At 45.0% G+C, this 21,815-nt stretch overlaps 1 protein-coding gene across 4 annotated transcripts in view; it reads right to left on the bottom strand.

The window, feature by feature from the left end:
• GAK (cyclin G associated kinase) overlaps positions 1-21,428 on the bottom strand; it is a 149,838-nt gene extending 128,410 nt beyond the window's left edge. For 3 of the 4 annotated variants that reach the window (XM_073345848.1, XM_073345849.1, XM_073345850.1), the window contains exon 1: positions 21,137-21,428. In XM_073345848.1, coding sequence (XP_073201949.1) covers positions 21,137-21,278 — 142 coding nt within the window. In that variant the 5' untranslated portion in view covers positions 21,279-21,428. Of the gene's footprint in view, positions 1-14,351; positions 14,445-21,136 lie in introns of those variants that run through there. The other variant, XM_073345851.1, reaches the window with a different exon arrangement.
• Positions 21,429-21,815: the final 387 nt, after the last annotated feature.

The following is a 21,815-nucleotide window of genomic DNA, read 5'->3' as shown; positions in this document are numbered from 1 at the left end:
TTGGTGGATGTGCAGGTGAACGAGCCTCTGATAGTGTGGCTGGCGTTATTAGGCCCTTTGATGGTGTCCCCTGAATAGATATGTGGGCACCATTGCTGTGGCCCCTTGTAGCATGTAGTAGTTTAGAAAGTTTAGTGTCCTTTTTCTTTTGTAGAGAAGCAAAGTGTGCGTTGTAAATGTTTCGACCTTCAGGAGGAGCCATTTACAACGCAAACTTTGCTTCTCTACAAAAGAAAAAGGACACTAAACTTTCTAAACTACTATATGCTACAAGGGGCCACAGCAATGGTTCCCTCAACCCACCCAGCAATATTGTTAACCTATCCAACTATACTCTCAGCCCAGCAGAAGCAGCTGTCCTACCTCAGGGCCTCTCCTTCTGCCCCTCCACCCCCACGAACATGATACAGTTCTGTGGTGACCTAGAATCCTATTTTCGACATCTCCGACTCAAGGAATATTTCCAAAATACCTCTGAACAACATACTAATCCACAGAGGCCTCCCTACCAACATTACAAAAAGAAGGATTCTAGGTGGACTCCTCCTGAAGGTCGAAACAGCAGACTGGACTTCTACATAGACTGCTTCCGCCGACGTGCACGGGCTGAAATTGTGGAAAAGCAGCATCACTTGCCCCATAACCTCAGCCGTGCAGAACACAATGCCACCCACAGCCTCAGAAACAACTCTGACATCATAATCAAAAAGGCTGACAAAGGAGGTGCTGTTGTCATCATGAATAGGTCGGAATATGAACAAGAGGCTGCTCGGCAGCTCTCCAACACCACTTTCTACAAGCCATTACCTTATGATCCCACTGAGAGTTACCAAAAGCAACTACAGCATTTGCTCAAGAAACTTCCTGAAAAAGCACAAGATCAAATCCGCACAGACACACCCCTGGAACCCTGACCTGGGATATTCTATCTACTACCCAAGATCCATAAACCTGGAAATCCTGGGCGCCCCATCATCTCAGGCATTGGCACCCTGACAGCAGGATTGTCTGGCTATGTAGACTCCCTCCTCAGGCCCTACGCTACCAGCACTCCCAGCTACCTTCGAGACACCACTGACTTCCTGAGGAAACTACAATCCATCGGTAATCTTCCTGATAACACCATCTTGGCCACTATGGATGTAGAAGCCCTCTACACCAACATTCCACACAAAGATGGACTACAAGCCATCAGGAACACTATCCCCGTTAATGTCACGGCTAACCTGGTGGCTGAACTTTGTGACTTTGTCCTTACCCATAACTGTTTTACATTTGGGGACAATATATACCTTCAGATCAGCGGCACTGCTGTGGGTACCCGCATGGCCCCACAGTATGCCAACATTTTTATGGCTGACTTAGAACAACGCTTCCTCAGCTCTCATCCCCTAACGCCCCTATTCTACTTGCGCTATATTGATGACATCTTCATCATCTGGACCCATGGAAAAGAAGCCCTTGAGGAATTCCACCATGATTTCAGCAATTTCCATCCCACCATCAACCTCAGCCTGGTCCAGTCCACACAAGAGATCCACTTCCTCGACGCTACAGTGCTAATAAACAATGGTCACATAAACACCACCCTATACCGGAAACCTACTGACCACTATTCCTACCTACATGCCTCCAGCTTTCACCCTGACCACACCACGCGATCCATCGTCTACAGCCAAGCTCTGCAATACAACCGCATTTGCTCCAACCCCTCAGACAGAGACAAACACCTACAAGATCTCTATCAAGCGTTCTTACAACTACACTACCCACCTGCAGAAGTGAAGAAGCAGATTAATAGAGCCAGAAGAGTTCCCAGAAGTCACCTACTACAGGACAGGCCTAACAAAGAAAATAACAGAACGCCACTAGCCGTCACCTTCAGCCCCCAACTAAAACCCCTCCAACGCATTATTAAGGATCTACAACCTATCCTGAAGGATGACCCAACACTCTCACAAATCTTGGGAGACAGGCCAGTCCTTGCCTACAGACAGCCCCCCAACCTGAAGCAAATACTCACCAACAACCACATACCACACAACAGAACCACTAACCCAGGAACCTATCCTTGCAACAAAGCCCGTTGCCAACTGTGCCCACATATCTATTCAGGGGACACCATCAAAGGGCCTAATAACATCAGCCACACTATCAGAGGCTCGTTCACCTGCACATCCACCAATGTGATATATGCCATCATGTGCCAGCAATGCCCCTCTGCCATTTACATTGGTCAAACTGGATAGTCTCTACATAAAAGAATAAATGGACACAAATCAGATGTCAAGAATTATAACATTCATAAATCAGTCGGAGAACATTTCAATCTCTCTGGTCACACAATCACAGACATGAAGGTCGCTATCTTACAACAAAAAAACTTCAAATCCAGACTCCAGCGAGAAACTGCTGAATTGGAATTCATTTGCAAATTGGATACTATTAATTTAGGCTTAAATAGAGACTGGGAGTGGCTAAGTCATTATGCAAGGTAGCCTATTTCCCCTTGTTTTTTTCTACCCCCCCCCCCCCCCGTCGTTCTGGTAAAACTTGGATTTATGCTAGAAATGGCCCACCTTGATTATCATGCACATTGTAAGGAGAGTGGTCAGTTTGGATGAGCTATTGCCAGCAGGAGAGTGAGTTTGTGTGTTTCTGGGGGGGAGTGGGGGGGGCGGGGTGAGAAAACCTGGATTTGTGCTGGAAATGGGCCACCTTGATTTTCATACACATTGTGAGGAGAGTGGTCACTTTGGATGGGCTATTACCAGCAGGAGAGAGAGTTTGGGGGGGGGGGGCAGAGGGTGAGAAAACCTGGATTTGTGCTGGAAATGGCCCAACTTGATGATCACTTTAGATAAGCTATTACCAGCAGGAGAGTGGGGTGGGAGGAGGTATTGTTTCATGGTCTCTGTGTATATAATGTCTTCTGCAGTTTCCACAGTATGCATCCGATGAAGTGAGCTGTAGCTCACGAAAGCTCATGCTCAAATAAATTGGTTAGTCTCTAAGGTGTCACAAGTACTCCTTTTCTTTTTGCGAATACAGACTAACACGGCTGTTACTCTGAAACCTGTTCTTAAAACTAAGTCACTGCAAATATTCTTTTAAGTTGTTCGGAATTTCTTTTCATGTATGCATTATAAAATGGAGGTAGTATAATACCTCCTCCGCAAAGTGAAAATTGCACTGAGATTTGCACATAAAGCAATTCAACATTCTGTATGAATATAACAAGTTCTCCCCGAACTCAAAGAACTTAATCTGTGCTCTGGTCTAGATTAGCAACAGTGATACAAGCATAGAGAAGGCTTCTGCGAACACTGGTGTTTTCAAATCCTTGCATGAGGTTAGACAAAGTGAGATTAAAAACCACCATCAGCCTCCAGAACTTAGTTTACACTAGCACTCCCACTACTGCTACCCTGGTGGAAATGCACCAGTAAGAATCTTTTTATGAAATTCCCTAGTGCAAACAACACCTTGGTACAAAACAAAGTTCTGAGAGAGTTAACTAGTCAGTCTGCTCGTTTACAAATCAAACACCATGTTGTAGGCTATTTTAAGTTTATTAATGTGTTTTCCTTTAACAGTTTATCTATGAACTGAATATCACCACACAAGAGATGCTCCACAATGCAAGAATCATAGAATCATAGAATATCAGGGTTGGAAGGGACCCCAGAAGGTCATCTAGTCCAACCCCCTGCTCAAAGCAGGACCAATTCCCAGTTAAATCATCCCAGTCAGGGCTTTGTCAAGCCTGACCTTAAAAACCTCTAAGGAAGGAGATTCTACCACCTCCCTAGGTAACGCATTCCAGTGTTTCACCACCCTCTTAGTGAAAAAGGTTTTCCTAATATCCAATCTAAACCTCCCCCACTGCAACTTGAGACCATTACTCCTCGTTCTGTCATCTGCTACCATTGAGAACAGTCTAGAGCCATCCTCTTTGGAACCCCCTTTCAGGTAGTTGAAAGCAGCTATCAAATCCCCCCTCATTCTTCTCTTCTGCAGGCTAAACAATCCCAGCTCCCTCAGCCTCTCCTCATAACTCATGTGTTCCAGTCCCCTAATCATTTTTGTTGCCCTTCGCTGGACTCTCTCCAATTTATCCACATCCTTCTTGAAGTGTGGGGCCCAAAACTGGACACAGTACTCCAGATGAGGCCTCACCAATGTCGAATACAGGGGAACGATCACGTCCCTCGATCTGCTCGCTATGCCCCTACTTATACATCCCAAAATGCCATTGGCCTTCTTGGCAACAAGGGCACACTGCTGACTCATATCCAGCTTCTCGTCCACTGTCACCCCTAGGTCCTTTTCTGCAGAACTGCTGCCTAGCCATTCAGTCCCTAGTCTGTAGCTGTGCATTGGGTTCTTCCGTCCTAAGTGCAGGACCCTGCACTTATCCTTATTGAACCTCATCAGATTCCTTTTGGCCCAATCTTCCAATTGGTCTAGGTCCTTCTGTATCCTATCCCTCCCCTCCAGCGTATCTACCACTCCTCCCAGTTTAGTATCATCCGCAAATTTGCTGAGAGTGCAATCCACACCATCCTCCAGATCATTTATGAAGATATTGAATAAAACCGGCCCCAGGACCGACCCCTGGGGCACTCCACTTGATACTGGCTGCCAACTAGACATGGAGCCATTGATCACTTAAGTCCATTTCTAAACTTCATGTTTGTGAACAAATATCTTAAACACACAAGTTTAACCCAGTGATGTCATTTGTCCTGAGCTGCAGACAGCCTGAAACGGTCATTCATATGGATCAACTGCTCTGCCTCAGCATTGAGAATGCAAACCTAAAAATGACCACCATTTAGTGTCAACATCAACTACCTCACTGGGGATCGTTTTAGCAGACATCCAACTAATGCAAGAAATAGATTGGATGACTAATTTGAATGTAAAGTTGGAATTCAACCTTTTTATGCATGACTAATATAGCGTATCCCCTCCAAATTCACACACCTTCCAAATACAGAATGCATTCCCTGGGAATTTTAGTTAAAAATCCACACCGCTGAGCGACACAGTTACACTGACCTAACCTCCGCTGTAGACAATGCTTTTCCCATCAACATAACGATCGCTTGTGGAGGTGGATTAGCTATGCTGAAGGGAGACACTAGTACGCTGAAGGGAGAGCATTTTCACTAGAGTGCCACAGTAGTGCAGCTGTGCTGCTGAAGCATTTCAAGAGTAGATAAGCGCTAAGCAACTGAAACCTTCTGAATGCCTTGTTGGCAAATTAACTTTTTATAGAGCCATTGACTCGCTTGTAGATTACTCTTCAAACTTATTTCAGACAACTGATGTGCCAATTTGATTTGCAAATACTCACTCATAACATTTCTATTCGTGATGCAGTATTTGCTGTGTTTTTCATATGAAGTATCTTACAACAGGATGTATAAAAACTGATATTTAAAAATATTTTTAAATACCAGATTTTTTTTATTGAAAATGAATTTAATATAAATACAGAATTTAAAATAAATCAAATTAAATTTTAAAATGACAGCCTATATTAAAGGCCTCATAACAATTTATTAAAATGATTTAAATTAGACAAAAATAATATTAGGCTGTACAGGTTTACTGCCGAGTTTTAAAAGAAAGTCAAAACACTGAACTGGTGAAAGTCACTGGCTAAGCACTTGGAACCCGAGTTTGACGACATGCCAAACCAGATTTAAAAAGCAGAAGCTTCTTCAACAGATACTGAGGGTATGTCTACACTACGGAATAAGGTCGAATTTATAGAAGTCGTTTTTTTAGAAATTGGTTTTATATATTCGAGTGTGTGTGTCCCCACAGAAAATGCTCTAAGTGCATTAAGTGCATTAACTCGGCGGAGCGCTTCCACAGTACCGAGGCTAGAGTCGACTTCCGGAGCGTTGCACTGTGGGTAGCTATCCCACAGTTCCCGCAGTCTCTGCTGTCCATTGGAATTCTGGGTTGAGATTCCCAATGCCTAATGGGGCTAAAACATTGTCGCGGGTGGTTCTGGGTACATATCGTCAGGCCCCCGTTCCCTCCCTCCCTCCGTGAAAGCAAGGGCAGACAATCGTTTCGCGCCTTTTTTCCTGAGTTACCTGTGCAGACGCCATATCACGGCAAGCATGGAGCCTGCTCAGGTAACCGTCACCCTATGTCTCCTGGGTGCTGGCAGACGCGGTACGGCTTTGCTACACAGTAGCAGCAACCCATTGCCTTCTGGCAGCAGACGGTGCAATACAACTAGTAGTCGTCCTCGTCGTGTCCGAGGTGCTCCTGGCCACGTCGGCCAAGAGCGCCTGGGCAGACATGTGCACAGGGACTAAATTTGGAGTGACTTGACCAGGTCATTCTCTTTAGTCCTGCAGTCAGTCCTATTGAACCGTCTTATGGCGAGCAGGCAGGCGATACGGATTGCTAGCAGTCGTACTGTACCATCTTCTGCCGAGCAGCCATGAGATGTGGATGGCATGCAGTCCTTCTGCACCGTCTGCTGCCAGCCAAAGATGTAAAAGATAGATGGAGTGGATCAAAACAAGAAATAGATCAGATTTGTTTTGAACTCATTTGCCTCCTCATTTGCCTCATTCCTCTAGGTCACACTGCAGTCACTCACAGAGAAGGTGCTACGAGGTAAATCTAGCCATGTATCAATCAGAGGCCAGGCTAACCTCCTTGTTCCAATAAGAACGGTAACTTAGGTGCACCATTTCTTATTGGAACCCTCCGTGAAGTAGTGCCTGAAATACTCCTTGATGTAAAGACACCCCCTTTGTTGATTTTAGCTCCCTGAAGCCAACCCTGTAAGCCGTGTCGTCAGTCGCCCCTCCCTCCGTCAGAGCAACGGCAGACAATCGTTCCGCGCCTTTTTTCTGTGTGGACACCATACCAAGGCAAGCATGGAGGCCGCTCAGCTCACTTTGGCAATTAGGAGCACATTAAACACCACACGCATTATCCAGCAGTATATGCAGCACCAGAACCTGGCAGAGCGATACCGGGTGAGGAGGCGATGTCAGCGCGGTCACGTGAGTGATCAGGACATGGACACAGATTTCTCTGAAAGCATGGGCCCTGCCAATGCATGCATCATGGTGCTAATGGGGCAGGTTCATGCTGTGGAACGCCGATTCTGGGCTCGGGAAACAAGCACAGACTGGTGGGACCGCATAGTGTTGCGGGTCTGGGACGATTCCCAGTGGCTGCGAAACCTTCGCATGCGTAAGGGCACTTTCAATGGAACTTTGTGACTTGCTTTCCCCTGCCCTGAAGCGCATGAATACCAAGATGAGAGCAGCCCTCACAGCTGAGAAGCGAGTGCCGATAGCCCTGTGGAAGCTTGCAACACCAGACAGCTACCGGTCAGTTGGGAATCAATTTGGAGTGGGCAAATCTACTGTGGGGGCTGCTGTGATGCAAGTAACCCACGCAATCAAAGATCTGCTAATATCAAGGGTAGTGACCCTGGGAAATGTGCAGGTCATAGTGGATGGCTTTGCTGCAATGGGATTCCCTAACTGTGGTGGGGCCGTAGACGGAACCCATATCCCTATCTTAGCACCAGAGCACCAAGCCGCCGAGTACATAAACCGCAAGGGGTACTTTTCAATAGTGCTGCAAGCTCTGGTGAATCACAAGGGACGTTTCACCAACATCAACGTGGGATGGCCGGGAAAGGTACATGACACTCGCATTTTCAGGAACTCTGGTCTCTTTCAAAAGCTGCAGGAAGGGACTTTATTCCCAGACCAGAAAATAACTGTTGGGGGTGTTGAAATGCCTATAGTTATCCTTGGGGACCCAGCCTACCCCTTAATGCCATGGCTCATGAAGCCGTACACAGGCAGCCTGGACAGTAGTCAGGAGCTGCTCAACTACAGGCTGAGCAAGTGCAGAATGGTGGTAGAATGTGCATTTGGATGTTTAAAGGCGCGCTGGCGCAGTTTACTGACTCGCTTAGACCTCAGCGAAACCAATATTCCCACTGTTATTACTGCTTGCTGTGTGCTCCACAATATCTGTGAGAGTAAGGGGGAGACGTTTATGGCGGGGTGGGAGGTTGAGGCAAATTGCCTGGCTGCTGGTTACGTGCAGCCAGACACCAGGGCGGTTAGAAGAGCACAGGAGGGCGCGGTATGCATCAGAGAAACTTTGAAAACCAGTTTCATGACTGGCCAGGTTACAGTGTGAAAGTTCTGTTTGTTTCTCCTTGATGAAACCCCCCGCCCCTTGGTTCACTCTACTTCCCTATAAGCTAACCACCCTCTCCTCCTCCCTTGGATCATTGCTTGCAGAGGCAATAAAGTCATTGTTGCTTCACATTCATGCATTCTTTATTCATTCATCACACAAATAGGGGGATGACTACAAGGTAGCCCAGGAGGGGAAGTGGAGGAGGGAAGGAAAATGCCACACAGCACTTTAAGCACAGCACTTTAAAAGTTTACAACTTTAAAATTTATTAAATGCCAGCCTTCTGTTTTTTGGGCAATCCTCTGTGGTGGAGTGGCTGGCTGGCCGGAGGCCCCCCACCGCGTTCTTGGGCGTCTGGGCGTGGAGGCTATGGAACTTGGGGAGGAGGGCGGTTGGTTACAGAGGGGCTGCAGTGGCAGTCTGTGCTCCAGCTGCCTTTGCTGCAGCTCAACCATACACTGGAGCATACTGGTTTGGTCCTGCAGCAGCCTCAGCATTGAATCCTGCCTCCTCTCATCACGCTGCCGCCACATTTGAGCTTCAGCGCTGTCTTCAGCCCGCCACCTCCTCTCTTCAGCCCGCCACCTCCTCTCTTCAGCCCGCCACCTCTCCTCCCGGTCATTTTGTGCTTTCCTGCACTCTGACATTATTTGCCTCCATGCATTCGTCTGTGCTCTGTCAGTGTGGGAGGACAGCATAAGCTCAGAGAACATTTCATCACGAGTGCTTTTTTTTTTTCTTTCTAAGCTTCACTAGCCTCTGGGAAGGAGAAGATCCTGTGATCATTGAAATACATGCAGCTGGTGGAGAAAAAAAAAGGGACAGCGGTATTTAAAAAGACACATTTTATAAACAGTGGCTACACTCTTTCAGGGTAAACCTTGCTGTTAACATTACATACATAGCACATGTGCTTTCGTTACAAGGTCGCATTTTGCCTCCCCCCACCACGTGACTACCCCCTCAACCTTCCCCCCTCCCTGTGGCTAACAGCGGGGAACATTTCTGTTTAGCCACAGGCAAACAGCCCAGCAGGAATGGGCTCCTCTGAGTGTCCCCTGAAGAAAAGCACTCTATTTCAACCAGGTGACCATGAATTATATCTCACTCTCCTGAGAATAACACAGAGAGATAAAGAACGGATGCTGTTTGAATGCCAGCAAACATACACTGCAATGCTTTGTTCTACAATGATTCCCAAGTACGTGTTACTGGCCTGGAGTGGTAAAGTGTCCTACCATGAAGGACGCAATAAGGCTGCCCTCCCCAGAAACCTTTTGCAAAGACTTTAGGACTACATCTAGGAGAACCGCGAATGCCAGGGCAAAGTAATCCTTTCACATGCTTGCTTTTAAACCATGTATAGTATTTTAAAAGGTACACTCACCAGAGGTCTCTTCTCCGCCTGCTGGGTCCAGGAGGCAGCCTTGGGTGGGTTCGGGGGGTACTGGCTCCAGGTCCAGGGTGAGAAACAGTTCCTGGCTGTCGGGAAAACCGGTTTCTCCGCTTGCTTGCTGTGAGCTATCTACAACCTCCTCCTCCTCATCTTCTTCTTCGTCCCCAAAACCTGCTTCCGTATTGCCTCCATCTCCACTGAAGGAGTCAAACAACACGGCTGGGGTAGTGGTGGCTGAACCCCCTAAAATGGCATGCAGCTCATCATAGAAGCGGCATGTTTGGGGCTCTGACCCGGAGCGGCCGTTCGCCTCTCTGGTTTTCTGGTAGGCTTGCCTCAGCTCCTTCAGTTTCATGCGGCACTGCTTCGGGTCCCTGTTATGGCCTCTGTCCTTCATGCCCTGGGAGATTTTCACAAAGGTTTTGGCATTTCAAAAACTGGAACGGAGTTCTGATAGCACAGATTCCTCTCCCCAAACAGCGATCAGATCCCGTACCTCCCGTTCGGTCCATGCTGGAGCTCTTTTGCGATTCTGGGACTCCATCATGGTCACCTGTGCTGATGAGCTCTGCATGGTCACCTGCAGCTTGCCACGCTGGCCAAACAGGAAATGAGATTCAAAAGTTCGCGGTTCTTTTTCTGTCTACCTGGCCAGTGCATCTGAGTTGAGAGTGCTGTCCAGAGTGGTCACAATGGAGCACTCTGGGATAGCTCGGGGAGGACAATACCATCGAATTGTGTCCACAGTACCCCAAATTCGAGCCAGCAACGTCGATTTAAGCGCTAATCCACTTGTCAGGGGTGGAGTAAGGAAATCGATTTTAAGAGCCCTTTAAGTCGAAATAAAGGGCTTCATTGTGTGGACGGGTGCAGGTTTACATCGATTTAACGCTGCTAAATTCGACCTAAAGTCCTAGTGTAGACCAGGGCTGAGAAAATATTTTCTTCATTTCATTTAACTACTTAAAATTCAGTGACTACTTCATCCAAAGTTAAGAAACCAATTAGGAATTAAAAAAAAAGATCAGGAAGGTTTGTTTTACTCTTCCAATCTAGGAATAAAACTAGGTGTGAGAAGAAAAGATCTACAAGCGCTAAAGTCCTGAAGGTTGCAGTGACAAAAGGACATAGTTAAATTCATTTACTACAAGTAATACTTTGTTTTATTAAAAACAAAAACAAAAAATCAGTTTTAAAGGCAAAACATGTTTTGATAAGGAAGAAAGTTTATGTATCCACCACATTTAAGGCAGTTTTATTTAAAATGTCACTTGTGTATTTTAAACTGAATTTCAAATTTCAATCCAGCTAGAGCTTGATACAAATTGCTAGTAAAAAAAATTAATCACCTAATAAATAGAAAATGGTGAATGGTACATTTCTTAACACAATAAAAAATGTAACACTTAATATTCTAAATAAATGTGAGTTAAACTATGCAACTTCTTAGATAAATGTATCCAGACAGATATAGTGTATCCTAGTAAGAAAAAGGAAGCAAACACATTTAGCGTAAAGGCTCTGTTTATTTGCAAACAACACGTTTTAATGGTTGCTAACTAATAAGAATCATCCTTTCTTTAGGAAAATAAAGTAAATGCAGAAATGCACAATTGAAAATTGATTTAAATCAGTCTACCCTGTTTTATGAATATTTTTACACCATATAACTGATCCTACTTCAAGAGTTTTCACTGGAGAATAGGATGTACACCATAAATTGGCACAGTAAGCTGCCTATTGGGAACCCAATGGAGAACAGATCAATCTACGCTTAAAAAGCTGCAGCAATGCAGCTGTACCTCTGTGGCGCTTTAGTGAAGATGCTACTGCGCCAACAGGAGAGTGTCTCCTGTTGTCATAGTTAACCCATCTCCATGAGAGGAGGTAGCTATGGGCAGGTCTACACTAGAAGCACTATACTGGCGCAGCTCTGCACCGCTGTGTTGCATCTGGTGAAGATGCTCTATGCCGACAGGAGAGCGCTCTCCCATCTACATATGATTCAGTGTTTGCTGGCCAAACTAAAAAGAAGGACCCACTCCTAGAACTCATCTCAAGTCCCTCCTATAGATTTCCTATGTTCTGCTCCCTCATTACACAGAGGCACAATGGTAACTCAAACCCCCCAATACTGTATTACTAATAAGTGACAGGTCTATTAAGTTATTATCTCAGCACCTGCTCATGCCATACACCAGACACACCAAGATAATCAGACCTAGGGACCTAAAGTTAGGCTTTTAAGTCTGTAATTCTGCAACTGCCAGATTTCAAGAATGATGAATATCTAATACCTCCCTCTGACCTCAATGGGACTTCAAATCTGAAAGTCAATGCTGGAATGTCCACACCAAATTTCAACTTCCTTGACCTCCCTTTTTGCTGAAATGCATGACATTTGTTTACATGCATTTCTTTTTACATGAAAAGCAAACTAAGTACAGGAATGTTATGCCTCACAACATAGCCTTCCCAGCCCACAACATGAGGGTACTGGATAAACACATTTTTGGAACCAAACTGGCAACTAAACAACCCTGTTTATAAACGGTTTTCTAGAATAGTACTAATCCTTTCAGATTTTCATGAAGTCAGGGCCTCAGATTCCACTACCATAAAAATGCCTTTATTCTTTGTCACCCTCCCATTCCTGCAGTATTGTATTGCCAATAAGAAAAAAAAAAATAAATGGTCCTACAGATTTCCTGTTTCCCCTCAGTCTGAGCTCTGACCAGATATATTTATTCCCCTGCCTTGGTCTCTGCTCCACTCCTTTAAATACTCCACCTAACAGTACTTCAGAGACCAGGGTTCTAATATATTTCTCTTTGCTACCCACACACTGAATAGAGCTAGAAAAAGCAAAGCAAGTAATAGGGTTTCACAGGAGTAAGCCTCTAGACCAGATAGGTTAGGCACCCAAAGATCACGTGGTCATTTTAGTGAAGAGCATATTGACAGCTTGTTCTGTGAGTATGGTCATCACGAAGCTCTCTCTCTCAGAAAGGCTGTCCGCAAAACAAGCTACATTAAAGTTAAAATCTAGACTGTAAACTATTAGGCAAAAGACCATAGCACCCTGGTTATCCCCAGGCCAACCATTAATGAGAAGCATCTGTTTTATATGTTTGTGGAGCTGAAGGGAATCTAGACCTTCCAGGTTACATTACTCCTTTTAACCGTCACCAACACATGAGCAGTGTACACTATGAGCAGGCCATGAAGAGAGGTATTCACAATCTGTTAACATCTTGCAAGACTATTTAACACAAAGTAGGAGTATCCTTGCTGCCATACAAGCATTTTCCTTGAGACAAAACATTCACAGAATTCATGGAAAGTGAACCTGCATTGAAAATGCCATTGTTCATTTCACATAGAAGCTTTAAAGATTAAAGTCTGTACTTCCCAGACTTTTTTTTTTTTTTAAATTAGCAGTGGAGCCAATTTTAACCTGAACGTTCCAAATGTATTAAGGTAAGTACTGCTCAATCGGCCATTTGCCCATGATGGAAAACCGTTTTAATAAAATAGTAATTCTGGCATAAAAATTCATTTCAAATATTACTATTTGTATTATTGTAGCACCTAGGAAGCCCATTCGGACCAGAACCCCATTGTGCTAGGTGCTGTACAAACATATCTGGCTCAAAAGTGGTTTATAAATAGCCTTTTCAGTTAAAACAGCTAATTACATATTCTACTGGTTAATCTCACTCAGTAATAGTTTAAAAATCTCACCTACCAGCAACAGAATATTTTCAAATAGACTACTGACCAGAGTTAAACACATCATAAACCTGCCAACTGTAATTTTTAGATCTATAAAAAAAAATTCCTTCTAAGGGTATTTTTCTGAGCAATCTAACAAATTAAGAATCTGCAAAAATTTCAACAGAAGAGCCGTTTGTTCTACTCTGTTCTTTCAACTCTAAGGAACAGTTGAGAACTATCAGTTTTTAGCTCACTTGGCTCATATTAAGCCTGTATTTAATCTGTTGCTAGTGTATAGTTATATTTCCATTTTTTATTTAGTCATCACAAGACCTGAAATAATTTATGAACAGTTGAATTGTTGTATTGTTTTTCTGACAAGGAAGCAAGTCAGCTGCTGTCACACAAACTTACTGCTGAATACATTCAAATACTTGAACAACTATGCAGTCTGTAAATGTTTTAGGATATAGTTAAAGAAACACTAAAAACATCACTTTGTTGCCTTTTTGTTTTTGAATATGCTATTAAGAGTAGCAGAAACTGCCATTTACTGTATGTTTGGACAGTGCCTAATAAATGGTACCTTGACCTCCTGAGACCTCACGCCACTACTGCAATTAACCATAATCATTACCATCACTACCTACATTTACTGCAAGATTAGGAAAATAGCTCTAATTTTTTCAGTGTCTTTTTGGGATTTGAAAGCATTTTATCTAATGAGTATCATTTTTTGCCCTGGATAGTTAATTTCCCCTTCAGAAATACAGTTTGTTCAAAAGGAAACAGGGCAAAGAGAAAGCACATTTTAAATACAGAAAGAAGGCCCCCATCCTCCCATGTGCAAGTATTTGTGAGATAGCGGCATCCACTCCAAGCCCCATTACCATCAGTGGGACGCCCACACAAGTGCAGCAGTCTGCTCTCCAGCAAAAAGATCCAGGACAGTCGCATGGTTCAGAGATAAGTGGTACCTGAATCAATTATATCTTGTGTACATTTATGGATATTCATAATTTCTTACCCTCAATGTTGCCAGCACCAGTGGAAGAAATTCTGAAAACAATCAGTAAAGGTTTATTCGTAGTTGTTCCTGCTCTGAACAATTTAGTATCTAGTACTTATGAAGACTGAATTCACAGAGCTGTTACTGTAGAAAAAAATGTACAGACTTCTTCCAGGAAACAGTTTTTATTGATAGATGGGGAGGTCAAAGAAAAAGTCGATCTGTTGTCTTATACTTAGACAGCAAGGTATTTGGAGCAGGGACTGGGGCTTTTTTAAGTTTGTTTTTTGTTCTGAGATTGTATAGCATCTAACACAACGGTGTCCTGGTCCATAATAATAGTAGTAGAAATAATGAAACATGCGGATTAATTTCAGAGTTATTCAAATGGACTTGAAACGTGTCCAGCTTGGTAGAATGAAGTGGTCAGCTTCAGGATCTGGTGGATAAGCTAAGGAATTGCTACAGAATCATAGAATATCAGGGTTGGAAGGGACCTCAGGAGGTCATCTAGTCCAACCCCCTGCTCAAAGCAGGACCAATCCCCAACTAAATCACCCCAGCCACGGCTTTGTCAAGCCCGACCTTAAAAATATCTAAGGAAGGAGATTCTACCACCTCCCTAGGTAATGCATTCCAGTGTTTCACCAGCCTCCTAGTGAAAAAGTTTTTCCTACTATCCAACCTAAACCTCCCCCACTGCAACTTGAGACCATTACTCCTTGTTCTGTCATCTGCTACCACTGAGAACAGTCTAGAGCCATCCTCTTTGGAACCCCCTTTCAGGTAGTTGAAAGCAGCTATCAAATCCCCCCTCATTCTTCTCTTCCGCAGACTAAACAATCCCAGTTCCCTCAGCCTCTCCTCATAAGTCATGTGTTCCAGGCCCCTAATCATTTTTATTGCCCGCCGCTGGGCTCTTTCCAGTTTTTCCACATCCTTCTTGTAGTGTGGGGCCCAAAACTGGACACAGTACTCCAGATGAGGCCTCACCAATGTCGCATAGAGGAAAACGATCACGTCCCTCGACCTGCTGGCAATTCCCTTACATATACATCCCAAAATGCCATTGGCCTTCTTGGCAACAAGGGCACACTGTTGACTCATATCCAGCTTCTCATCCACTGTAACCCCTAGGTCCTCTTCTGCAGAACTGCTGCTGAGCCATTCGGTCCCTAGTCTGTAGCATGGGATTCTTCTGTCCTAAGTGCAGGACTCTGCATTTGTCCTTGTTGAACCTCATCAGATTTCTTTTGGCCCAATCCTCCAATTTGTCTAGGGCCCTCTGTATCCTATCCCTACCCTCCAGCGTATCTACCTCTCCTCCCAGTTTAGTGTCATCTGCAAACTTGCTGAGGGTGCAATCCACACCATCCTCCAGATCATTTATGAAGATATTGAACAAAACCGGCCCGAGGACTGACCCTTGGGGCACTCCACTTGATACCGGCTGCCAACTAGACATGGAGCCATTGATCACTACCCGTTCAACCCGACAATCTAGCCAGCTTTCTATCTACCTTATAGTCCATTCATCCAGCCCATACTTCTTTAACTTGCTGGCAAGAATACTGTGGGAGACAGTGTCAAAAGCTTTGCTAAAGTCAAGGAACAACACGTCCACGGCTTTCCCCTCATCCACAAAGCCAGTTATCTCATCATAGAAGGCAATTAGATTAGTCAGGCATGACTTGCCCTTGGTGAATCCATGCTGACTGTTCCTGATCACTTTCCTCTCATCTAAGTGCTTCAGAATTGATTCCTTGAGGACTTGCTCCATGATTTTTCCAGGGACTGAGGTGAGGCTCACTGGCCTGTAGTTCCCAAGATCCTCCTCCTTCCTTTTTTAAAGATGGGCACTACATTAGCCTTTTTCCAGTCGTCTGGGACTTCCCCCGATCGCCATGAGTTTTCAAAGATAATGGCCAATGGCTCTGCAATCACATCCGCCAACTCCTTTAGCACTCTCGGATGCAACGCATCCGGCCCCATGGACTTGTGCTCGACCAGCTTTTCTAAATAGTCCAGAACCACTTCTTCCTTCACAGAGGGCTGGTCACCTCCTCCACATGCTGTGCTGCCCAGTGCTGTAGTCTGGGAGCTGACCTTGTTCGTGAAGACAGAGGCAAAAAAAGCATCGAGTACTTCAGCTTTTTCCACATCCTCTGTCACTAGGTTGTCTCCCTCATTCAGTAAGGGGCCCACACTTTCCTTGACTTTCTTCTTGTTGCCAACATACCTGAAGAAACCCTTCTTGTTACTCTTGACATCTCTTGCTAGCTGCAACTCCAGGTGTGATTTGGCCTTCCTGATTTCACTCCTGCATGCCCGAGCAATATTTTTATACTCTTCCCTGGTCATTTGTCCAATCTTCCACTTCTTGTAAGCTTCTTTTTTGTGTTTAAGATCAGCAAGGATTTCACTGTTAAGCCAAGCTGGTCGCCTGCCATATTTACTATTCCTTCTACACATTGGGATGGTTTGTCCCTGTAACCTCAATAAGGATTCTTTAAAATACAGCCAGCTCTCCTGGACTTCTTTCCCCCTCATGTTATACTCCCAGGAGATCCTGCCCATGAGAGAGTCAAAGTCTGCTTTTCTGAAGTCCAGGGTCCGTATTCTGCTGCTTTCCTTTCCTCCTTCTGTCAGGATCCTGAACTCGACCATCTCACGGTCACTGCCTCCCAGGTTCCCATCCACTTTCGCTTCCCCTACGAATTCTTCCCGGTTTGTGGGCAGCAGGTCCAGAAGAGCTCTGCCCCTAGTTGGTTCCTCCAGCACTTGCACCAGGAAATTGCCCGCTACATTTCCAAAAACTTCCTGGATTGTCTGTGCACCGCTGTATTGCTCTCCCAGCAGATATCAGGGTGATTCAAGTTTCCCGTGAGAACCAGGGCCTGCGATCTAGTAACTTCTGTGAGAAGCCAAAAGAAAGCCTCGTCCACCTCATCCCCCTGGTCCGGTGGTCTATAGCAGACTCCCACCATGACATCACCCTTGTTCCTCACACTTCTAAACTTAATCCAGAGACACTCAGGTTTTTCTGCAGTTTAATGCCGGTGCTCTGAGCAGTCATACTGCTCCCTTACATACAGTGCAACTCCTCCACCTCTTCTGCCCTGCCTGTCCTTCCTGAACAGTTTATAGCCATCCATGACAGTACTCCAGTCATGTGAGTTATCCCACCAAGTTATTCCAATCACATCATAATTCCTTGACTGTGCCAGGACTGCCAGTTCTCCCTGCTTGTTTCCCAGGCTTTCCCATATACTCAAGTCTCACATTTAGGCTTAAAATCATCATTATTTAAAGTAAGCTATCCAAATGGCAAAATGGAAAATATGGGGCCCAGTCCTTCAAAGGTTCTCAGCCCTTTCTACAAGGTACTTAGTGCTCTCAATTCCTACTTAATGCAAACAGAGGGAACCATAAACTCTAACAAAAAACTACGTAACCTAACTGCCACTCAACAAAGTTAGCCTGGTGATCGGTGATGTAAAAATCAAATGCAGGCAGGGGGCACTTAGATGTTAGGAGTCTCAAAAGGGAATAGTACAAGATAAGATAACTTGGTTAAAAAAATAAAGTCAGGAACCTTATTTGTAAGTACTGAAGAGAAAGCTAATTGACCACAGTTATGTTTGTTCTTACCAGGAGGCCTCTTAAACACAATCTCAGAGCTGAGATCAATCCTGCTTTAGGCAATGAAACAGGAGAAAGTTCAAAGGACAGAAAATAATTCCTGATTTAAGTGTGGTAACAGCAGGAGGAGGAAAATGCTTACAGCCATCAAAGCATTTACAAGAGAGTATACTTTACAACAATACTTTACACAGCAGAAATCTGTGCACTCTGCAAAGAAAGGGCAAATGTCTTCTGGGATGTGTTGGCAGCCAGTTGGCTCTTGGACAAGTTTAGAAAAGACCAAGTAAGAGTTTCCTAAAATAATTTTGGAATTAAAAGCAACTCAGAGGCAGACCTCTTTTTGAAGCCCACTTAAGGCAGGTCTACCCTTAAAAACTATACATATAAAATGATGGGGTCTAAATTAACTCTTACCACTCAAGAGAGAGATCTTGGAGTCATTGTGGATAGTTCCCTGAAAATATCCACTCAGTGTGCAGCGGCAGTCAAAAAAGTGAACAGAATGTTGGGAATCCTTAGGAAAGGGGTAGATAATAAGACAGAAAATATCATATTGCCTCTATATAAATCCATGGTATGCGCACATCTTGAATACTGTGTGCAGATGTGGTCACCCCATCTCAAAAAAGATACATTGGAATTGGAAAAGGTTCAGAAAAGGGCACCAAAAATTTTTAGAGGTATGGAATGGCTTCCGTATGAGGAGAGATTGATAAGACTGAGACTTTTCAGCTTGGAAAAGAGACGGCTAAGGGGAGATATTATTGAGGTCTATAAAATAACGACTGGTGTGGAGAAAGTAGATAAGGAATGTTGTTTATTATTTCTCATAACACAAGAATTAGGGGTCACCAAATAAAATTAATAGGTAGCAAGTTTAAAAAACAAACAAAAGGAAGTATTTCTTCACACAACGCACAGTCAACCTGTGGAACTCTTTGCCAGAGGATGTTGTGAAGGCCACAACTAGAACAGGGTTCAAAAAAGAACCAGATAAGTTCAAGGAGGACAGGTCAATCAATGGCTATTAGCAGGATGGGCAGGGATGGTGTCCCTAGCCTCTGTTTGTCAGAAGCTGGGAATGGGCGACAGGGGATGGATCCACTGATGATTACCTGTTCGGTTCATTCCCTCAGAAGCACCTGGCATTGGCCACTGTCGGAAGACAAGATACCAGGCTAGACGGACCTTTGTTTTGACCATGTATGGCCATTTGTGTGTTCTCTTGCAAGCGTCTTTCTTCCTTTAATTCTCCTGTATTGTTCCCTGAAAACCGATGAGTTTATCCCCAATTAAAATTGTACATACCAGCCACCACAACTTGATAGTTTGATGTACAGTGAGGGCTCACTGAACATATTTATGTTGCACTCTGACAAATAATCATGACAACACTGCTTGACAAGTAGCAGCAAAGATTTACTCAAGGTTGAATTGGAGTTTACACTTTAGCCTGGTTTTCAGATACTCATCATCACTACCTCAAAAAATTCTCTTTTCCACTGTATTTTCCATTTTTGGGCTAAGGCCAAAAGGGATTTGAAAATTAGAAGATCAAATTTGCCAATTTGAGTAATAAGATGGTGGAGGAAGACAACTTTCAGCTATTGGAAATTATTCTATATATACTTGCACACACAACTAAAACAGTCACCTTGGAAAGCTGCGACTTTCTACTACAAAGACAATTATAACAGTGCAAACTTATAATTTAGGAATTTTTTCACCGTGAAGGTTATTCCTCAAATGGGGCTTCTGGGCATTACTGTAATACACACTATCAGCAGCAGCAACCTGCATAAACTCACCCAGCAGATTAAAAATATATCATGAAGTTAGAAGACAGATTAACATTTTACTTTCTTCCAACAAAGAAAACAACATGAAAGTTTATATGATATTAACATTACAATTTTTATCCTTCAGAACTTTCTCTGAGATATCTTACCTCCTCCACACTACATTTATAGAACATTATAGTGTTCGATGTAAATTTTTTAAATAAAACAGGTACATTTCAGCCTCAGATATGCACCTACAATTTCCAATGAAAACTGCACAAATATATGCAACAGCAATAATGAGTCGTATGTGTGCATTGTAGACAAGTTAACTCCTAGAACCAAATCATATATCCTGACTTGAATGTTTAAAATTAGTAACATTCGTATACCTTTTTTGCACTGAACAGCTTAACAAGTAATAAGGTACCGAACACTCTAGTTTATAGCCTTGGTGCAATTTTTTGTTAGATGTGCAAGTGTGAATATTTCTTTCCATTCCTGATTACACCACTAGATTTAATAAATATTTTAGAATACTTCTACTGTGTAAAAAAGTTAAGCTACACACTTGCAGATTAGATATCGAGCAGCTAAAATAGTTTGCACCAAAAGCAACACGCTCATTTCTCCAGGTCAGGGTCTCAAACGTTTTCATATTGTGAACCACTTCTTTACATCTATTCCTCCTATTAGATCTGTCTCTCTCAAGACCCTGCAGACCACCTCTCAGCCCATTTGCAAAACATAACATCCCTGGTACCACAACAGCAAATACTTTTATAGAAATGAAATGTCAAAGAAGCATTTAACATATTTTAGCAACCATATGGAAGTAAAGGAAGCCAGCATCTTGTGACCAGATAATTCTCCAGACCACTAGCAATCAGTTAAGGGCCCACACCACAGCTTCAAATCAGAAAAGATACCGCCACATTTCATCCCGGTCCCACAAATCTAAGGGTATATCCCACTCCTGCTGATGTGGGGAGGTAGGAAAGAGAAACTATGAACAGCAATATGCCAAAGGCAAAACTTGGAAAGGGAGCCAGCCTTCATTCTGGAAGAGGAAGGGAAAAGACGGGTTATTTGTGAGGGGGAGTCACGGCTCTATCACCTTGCACGGACTAGTGAGGGGTTCAGCGCAGTCTCTAGCAATGCTGTGTACAGAGCGGATCGCTTATGTCGCTGTTTGCGCCTCTGTAAGACTAACCCCACCGAACCCGGCGCCGGGGTGCGGCGCCGGCCGGGGGGGGCGGGGGATGTGCAGCGCCCGGCGCCGGCGCTGGCCGGGGAGGGCGTGGGGGGGATGTGCAGCGCCTGGCACCTGCCCCGCAGGAGGGCCCGGCCCAGGGGCGGCGACCCTGCCCCCCTCACCTTCGGCGATGACCCTCTTGATCCGCAGCTTCATGTCCCCCAGCTCCACCGTCTGCCCCACGAAGTCGTTGTGGTCGCGGCTGGCGGCCCCTAGGGAGCCGGGCCCCGCCAGGAAGTCCCAGGCCGACTGCAGCAGCGACATGGTCCCGCCGGGTTAATGGGGGAGCCGGGCCGGCTTCGGCTACTGCCTGCTCCTCGGAACAACAACACCCGAACCCGCCCCGCTGGCCACCGTACCCCGCCGGGGCCCACTTCCGTGAATGTTGCGTCATGTATGACCTCACCGCCCCGCCTCCATTGTGCCTGCCCGGCTGCGGCCGCCCGAGCCGCGCCCCTTTATCGGAGCCACGCCCCCCAACCCTGATCCCGACCGTTTCGCGGCAGGGGCGGCGCTTATATTGCGGCGCGGGGGGGGGAGGATGTGAACTCTGGCCGGTTTAGGGGGTCTAGCCTAGTTACCTGCCACTGACTCCCAGGCGCCCGCTCCCAGGGCAATCCCCTCATAGGGGGGTGCACTTACTGGGGGCACGCCGGAGGCATGTGCACACTGGTGTGGGGGGATGTGCACAGGGGGGTATACCCATAATGTGGGGGGGATGGGTGCAGGGGGAGACCCATGGTGTGTGGGGGGAAGACCCATGGTGTGGGGGGATGTGCACGGGGGGGTATACCCATAATG

Source organism: Lepidochelys kempii, chromosome 5 (assembly GCF_965140265.1).
Source record: "Lepidochelys kempii isolate rLepKem1 chromosome 5, rLepKem1.hap2, whole genome shotgun sequence".
NCBI classification, from domain to species: Eukaryota; Metazoa; Chordata; order Testudines; family Cheloniidae; genus Lepidochelys; species Lepidochelys kempii.
This window is presented reverse-complemented; position numbering and strand designations above follow the sequence as displayed.